The following is a 7,403-nucleotide window of genomic DNA, read 5'->3' as shown; positions in this document are numbered from 1 at the left end:
AAATTTACTTTCATGTATTGTGAAATTTCAGATTTTTATGCACATTTACTCCTTTTATTATTATTATCAAAGGCACCATTTGAGATAAACATATAAGTGGACCATATTGCCTCAGTTTAAAATTTTTACACTAGCTTCCAGTATGCCAAATGGGACAGATTAAATTTCTATCCCCAAAGCCAAAATGAAACACAAAAAAGGCAACTCTATCACCAGTGACGTGCGGTCAGGGGAGCCTCACCTGACATCACGGAAAGAAAAAAATGTATGATGTTAAAATAATTTAAATAGTTATATTTATCCAGTGATTTGTAATATAAAGTATTTATTTTTTCATTTAGCCTCGTCAGCTTTGATGATTTTTAAATTCAAAATCGCTAAATTTTCGCAATTTCCCATTCAAATGCTTGGAAGAGAAGCCGGTGAGGCAGCGGTGAACTGAGCCTCGCCTTGGATTGTGCAATCCCTCACTGCGCTGGCTGCCATGCGTAGGCTGTCACTGCATGGCAGCCAGCGAAGTGAGGGATTGCGCAATCCAAATGAGGCAGCAGCGAGCTCAGCCTCACTTGGATTGCGCAATCCCTCGCTACCTACGCTGGCTGCCTGCAGTGACAGCGTGCTGCTGTCTGGATGGCGCTCTGATCCCAGACATGCTTCTTGTGACTCTGTGGCTGCAGAGTAAGTGACAGCAGGCTAGACTAGGTATGATATACAGTTAGCAAGTCAACTGCAGCGAAGGAAGATCAGGAGACTTTTACAAAAAAGCTACAGATATTTCTGTCCAGAAGGAGCTCAGCATGGACTTCATTTAAAGGTAAAGGTAAGACCGCAATAACTTAAAAAAAAAAAAGAAAGAAAGAAAGAAAAGAAACATGCGTTTTGTGGGCCACAGCTTGTATGTGTAAAGAATGCAGATATGAAACATAACCCGTAAACTGCTGCCAATCAAATGGTAAATATGCTGCTGTGTAGAGTGCATATGTTTGTAAATCAGATTCTGATGAAGTCAGTGCCTCACCAGCCATGAACCTCACCACACGTCACTGTCTATCACATATCTGGAACAAACCACAGAAAACTGCAGGTCTGCTGCACTCTAAAAGGTAATACCAATTCTTACTTGAATTACATTAGTGTACTTTAGTTATTTCTCATTGTTCATTTACTTATAGACTGTGAGTATGTACTCATTTTTCCTGAAAGAGTTATAAAATTAAGTATATTTGAGTAAACTTGACTTGAAACGTTCTGGTCCTGGACTGAACACAGAGCTCAGCAGTGCACATGTGCAGTAAAGAAGTGCAGGAGAAGTTTCTGGAAAGTTCACAGGGCAGCTGTGGTTTAGGTGGTGGAGCGGGTCGGTCAATAAATGGAAGGTTGGCGGTTCGATTCCGCCCTGTAATCTGTGTCATGGTGGCTGTGCCCTTGGGAAAGACACTTCACCCACGTTGCCTGGTATTAATGCATATGAATGGACTGTTTGAGGTGGTGGTTGGAGGGGCAGAATGGCAGCCACACCTCTGTCACTCTGCCCCAGGGCAGCTGTGGCTACAATCGTAGCTACCACCACCGGGATGAAAGTGTGTGAATGAATAATTGACAGTGTAAACTTTACACTGTAAAGTGTCTAGAAAAGCGCTATATAAATGTGATCAATTATTATTAAGTTTCTAACACTTGGAAAGATCAAGTTCATTATGCTTGCTATTTTTAAGTTTAAAAAAAAAAAAGTAAATACAGCTAAATTTTAAGTAAACTTTTCAAGTCGATATGAAGTAAACTGGATTTAAGACTAATGGTTTACTTACCTTTTATGGGTGCAACTGGTTTCCTAGATTTGTTTAAGTAAGATCAACTAATCACATTTTACAGTGTGGACATGAAAATAATAGAAAAACAAGTTGATGTCCATTTTGTTTATTGTTGTCTAGCAGCGGCCACCTGAGCAGGGGCTATGAGAGAAAGAGGGCAGGGTTTTGAGGAACAGCATTACAAAATCTGAATGTAAAATGGAGACATAAAATTTCCAAATTGAAAGAGCACGCTTCTGTTTAAAAAATAGAAAGTAACTGTAAACAATGGCTGTGAAACAGTACGTATACCTCCACCTCCTGTATCCCCTGCTGGTTGTCTCTCTGACTTCCTGTGACTTCAGTGAAGCCTAAAGCCTGGGACAAGAGTCTGAGCAGAGCCTGCCTGTGGGCTGCTTCTGTGGGGTCATGTAAGGCTTTGTGTATCAGACCTCCATCTAGACTGTGTACACCTCCCACCAGCTTCTCCTATGAGGTCAGGAATGGATGAGACAAGAGAGGAAAGGCAAAAAATGCTGTTCAGAAAAAAACATGATATGCTCAGTGTTTGTTGTGTGTGTCGTGTCTTGTGTTACTAAATTAAGTCCTAACATCCATTACAACAATGAGTACTACCCCTAATTGGTGCTTTAAGGGACACCAAAAAAAAAAATCTCATAAACACAAAAACATTAAATAAATTGAGTCAATAAATAATAATTGTTAAAAATCTAACATGAGAGGTAGCAGTTGCATCAGAATAAATGTTGATTATTAGACTATATTTATTGTCCAAGTATGAATGTAAATTATGGCACAAGAATTGCATGCAAGGATTTATTCACTGCTTCACTGAGTCAGGTAATCAGAGTTTTAATGATTCTATGGCACCTGCAAGATGGCAACAGGTACACAGCAAAAATTGGAGTGTTGAAATTTTCAGAGTTAAATGTTTCGGGGTTGATTTTAACTCTCAAAGTGTGATTTTCACACTTTCTGATTTAAATAGTGGTCAGTGTTGGAGTTATTTTACAGAGTTGATCACACNCCAAAAACATGTTGAGGTTAATTGGTGATTCTAAATTGTCCGTAGGTGTGAATGTGAGTGTGCTTGGTTGTCTGTCTCTAAGTGTAGCCCTGGGATAGACTGGTTACCTGTCCAGGTGGACCTGCCTTCACCCTGAGTCAGCTGGGATAGACTCCAGCCCCCCCGCGACCCTAGTGAGGATTAAGTGGTTTATAGATAATGGATGGATGGATGGATTTTTGATCAAAAGGCAAAATAATTTTAAATTTTTTTTTAAATAAATGTTGTTAATGGCATTCATTCTTATAATACATTTTAACACTTTTAAGTGTAGATAACCTAACACTGTAGTGAGTAAAGTTAACACTAACCAGGATATATAGGAGAAAAAAAAAATCTTAGCAGTGTTACTTGTCTAATCCCATAGTGTTAATTTAACTCTCTATATAGAGTTAAAATGTGAACTCTGGCCCAATGTTAAATTATTAGCTATTTCAAAAGTGTGAATTTAACTCTGGAGAGTGTGGAGCTATATAAACCCACAAATAGCATTGAAATCAACTCTGTGGGAGTTAATTCAGCACTCGACTTTTTGCTGTGTAAGACAGGTGGTACAAGCAGAGCAAGAGAGGTCATCTAAGACATGCATTCCCAGAAATTTGAAGGTATGAACCCTTTCCACATAGTCCCTGTTGATGTAGAGTGGGGCAGAATCTGAAGTCAGTGATGAGTTCCTTTGTTTATGTTTTGTTCAGTTTGGGTTGTTAACTAAACACCATGCTGTCTTTAGACCTCATCTCAGTAGGCTGACTTATCCCCACCTGAGATCAATCTGACCACTTAAGCTGGTGTCATTATTCAATGTAATGATGGTGTTTGTTGTATAGGTTGGAGCGCAGTCATAGGTGTATAGAGCATATTGTAGTGGCCTAGGCACTCAGTCTTGAAGAGAGTCAGTGCAGAGGGTGGGGATGGAAGAGAGATGAGGGCAAAGTTTTACTGTGGGCAGTTATTGAGTCTTTTATCCAGGTGCAGGAGGGAAGAGGGAGGGCAAAGTTGACCAGTTTACCAACTATATCCCTGGAGTGACGCTTTGACATGCTTAGCTATCAAAGAGCATTCTCCCCCCAGTGGCATCTTCTGTGGATCTGTTTGCCCTGTAAGCAAACTGATGAGATCAAATTTGGGAGGGAATAAAGTTTAATTCTGCTGTGGGTCTAGCTTCTCAAAGCACTTTATTATAACTGGTGGAAGCGCAGCTTGTCGGTAGTCACTGAGACAGTTGGTGATTGGCTTTTTTGGGACAGGGATGACAATGGCTGACTTTAGGCAGGGTGGGATGATGACTTCTGTTAGAGAAAGATTAAAGATTTCACAGAAGACAAAGGCATTAAGATTTTACTGCTTGTTTAAAAAGCAACAGTCAGGTTCATGTTTATCTCTGTGATCTGCTGACTTCCTATAAGCCTGATCACTGCCTGAGATCTTCCAGCAGGACCCTGCTATTGGTTCTGAACTCTTGTCTAGTCACTGAAGGTGACTGGGCCTTTGCTGTTAGGGCCCATTAGCCATGGAACTCTCTGCCCGAGGATCTCAGGCAGTCAAATTCAGTGTTCTCTTTTAAATCTTTTCTTAAGGCTCACTTGTATCATATGGCTTTTCCCTAACTAATGGTATTGTTGTCACCACACCAAGTCATTCCTTGCATGTCCTTCATGCAATTATATTTGCTATTGCATGTTACTAACTTGTAGTTTGTGCTTGTCCTGTTGTATATCTGGCTCTGAAGCTGTAAAAGGGTGTGATCTAGGCTCTGTCTCTGCTATCCTGTTCTCTCTCCTCTTTTCTCTAAACCCAGTTGGTTGGGGCATACAGACACCCTCCCCGGGCCTAATTCTGCTGGAGGTCAAGGTAGTTACCTCAGCTGTCACAAATAAATTATAGTAATACAAAAATAAAAACATTAAACACTATACAACAAAAATTGTCAGGTATATCCACAAGATTAATAACCCTGTCGATTTTTAGCCACAATATTTATATCAATTGTTAGTTGAGTTATAAAAATCAATTAATAGCACTGCAGGGTCTCACGTTAATATGTTTTACAGTCAAGTCATTTATATAATTTTTGTAGGGTTAAACTCTGATATGTAAATTGCTCAGGTTTAATCACATCTTAAATAACACCACAGGATCTTAACTGCAATGTTCAGTCATGTTATGTTACTTTTGTAATATCAATCTTTTGGCTAAAAGGCATCCTGGCGTAGCAGTTGTTGTCAAAGATATGGTATACAAAAACATTGTCTTGACTTGAATTAACTATTTTATCTTGTTTTTGTTGTGTCTTTGCAATCCTATTTATTATTTGTTGAATTTGCTTTGTAACAAAGTGCTTTACAGCAATAGTTTTGCAGTAAAACCCTTTGTACCTTTGTTTCTGTATGGTGATACACAAAAAAAGTCCATAAAGTTATTAGTTTTTATAACTGCAGAAATGACATAATGATGCAGAAATGACATGAATCAGTTTTTTATGTTTGGCTCTGATTTGCTGTCAAGTCCATTTACACTGCTGGTACTGTAGCTGATAGACAACAGATTAGAAAATGGATAATTCTACTGGTATTTACTACAGTGAATATTCAATCAATAACATTAATTTCGCTTTGATTTGGACAAAAATTAAAATGATATCCTGCATTATGGGACAGTGTCAGACCTAAATGCACTTCAATACAAGATCATATTTAAATACATTAACTTTCAAGTTTATAGTGCAGCTGTCAGCTGGAAATAAGCAGCTGCATCTGTAAAATATTATATATTAACGTATTTAACAGTTTTCTGCCAGCGTTTCTGTCTTGCACCATTTGCAGTAGCAGCGCTTTTTACCGTCATATTTTTTTATACTCCTCATTGTTCTCCATTAAAACGTCTTGACTGAAGCAGCTGCAGACGGTCGTTTACTTTTGTGCAGAAGAAGAGTCACACGTGCACAGAGTCTGAAGCAGAAAGTCTGAGTGGATAAAGAAAGTTGTTACCAACCTTGGTGATACCCGTAATCTTTGGCTAGGGCTTTAGATTTTGTCAAGCCAGTTTACACAAAGAAAGCCTGGATACAAGGTGTGTCAGAAAAGTTACATGGCTGGTGTCACAAAAGATATATTTCAAACGATAATTACAAACTATGAGTTTTCTCCTTCAGACGATCAACCAGCACGTCTACAAAGAGATCCTGCAGCGTTTGCATTGTTCAGTACATGAGAAGAGGCGAGAGTTGTGGCAGGACAAGTCGTGGCTGCTTCACCATGACAACGTGCTCACAATGCCCTGAGCATCCAACAGTTCCTGGCTGAGAAGAACATCCCCATGCTGGAGCAACCTCCCTACTCACTCCACCTGGCTCCGTGGGATTTTTTCCTCTTCCCCAAGCTCAAGGGGGTCATCAAGGGGACCTATTTTGAAGACATGGATGACATCGAGACGTCTGTGACGACGGAGCTGAGGTGGATCCCGGAAGAGTCCTTCCAGGAGTGCATGGCGGTGTGGCAGAGAAGGCTGGAAAAGTGTGCTAGACTCCAGGGGGATTACTTCGAAGGGGAAAACTTGTAGTTTGTAGTTTGGATTTTTGTGACACCAGTCCTGACGTTTTTCTGACACACCTCTTATGTCAAACTTGCTTTGTAGTACAGCTGTCTGGTGTCCCTTGTTATTTTGTTTTACTGCTAAAGGGTGATTTCATTCAAATCCCAGAATAATAAAGCTGCACAGGTATATGTGACTGTGTTTAATGTCGTACAAGTAAAAAAGAAACACAATTTGAATGTGCCACAAGCATTCACTGCAACCTAGGATTTCAAAATAAAGTTTAAAGAGATAGAAACTACAGTCCTAGTTCAGCTAGTCTTGTACAAACTGCAAATAAGTGACAGCATATGGAATATGGGCACTCGCCGTTCTCTGTACCCAACTAGTAGAGTGCTACTCTGATCTTCTGTAAGTATTCTGAAATGGATATGAGGCTTTAAAACAGTGTTTACTTTGTCAGAGTGAAAGACATTTTAAATCTAAATTCTAATTTTACTTGAAATAACAAAATAAAGGAACAGAGCCCATCCTAGCTAACAGCAGTATACGAGCTAATAGCTGTCACCTCAGTTTTCTTATGTGTGGCACTTTGTGTTGAAGTGTGAGTCAACATGTGTGAACTTACCTCCAAATTAAGAACTTTGTCTTTGGGTATTTGTTTAGTGTCTTTTGCCTTCTGAATCCAACTTTGGGTCCCTCCATGATCTCTGAGCCATGTACCAAAAATAAGACTGTACACCTGCATGACGACACACACACACACACGCACACACACACACGCACACACACACAAAATATGGATATGAGTATGACATGTGGCAAGAATGCTGGCCAGAGTGCTAGCTCTTGTGGGTGACAAGTTCTACTTAGAATCACTCATTCTTCTTTATTTATTCTCCCTCACATCATTGCCATCATCAGAAGAAAACAGTTATATATTGTTTGTGATCACATCTGAGTTTTAACAATGCTAAGTGAAAATGAAACATAAG

At 39.5% G+C, this 7,403-nt stretch overlaps 1 protein-coding gene across 1 annotated transcript in view; it reads right to left on the bottom strand.

Annotated features, from left to right (window-relative positions):
- The window catches only part of abca2 (ATP-binding cassette, sub-family A (ABC1), member 2), a 219,926-nt gene that overhangs the window by 127,857 nt on the left and 84,666 nt on the right, over positions 1-7,403 (bottom strand). Inside the window, exons 7-8 of the mRNA XM_008277032.1 lie at positions 7,037-7,150; positions 2,103-2,279 (exon numbers count right to left, since the gene is read on the bottom strand). Of these exons, the coding sequence (XP_008275254.1) occupies positions 2,103-2,279; positions 7,037-7,150 (291 nt within the window). The remainder of the gene's footprint in view (positions 1-2,102; positions 2,280-7,036; positions 7,151-7,403) is intronic.

Source organism: Stegastes partitus, unplaced genomic scaffold, assembly GCF_000690725.1.
Source record: "Stegastes partitus isolate 25-593 unplaced genomic scaffold, Stegastes_partitus-1.0.2 Scaffold86, whole genome shotgun sequence".
Taxonomy (NCBI): Eukaryota; Metazoa; Chordata; class Actinopteri; family Pomacentridae; genus Stegastes; species Stegastes partitus.
This window is presented reverse-complemented; position numbering and strand designations above follow the sequence as displayed.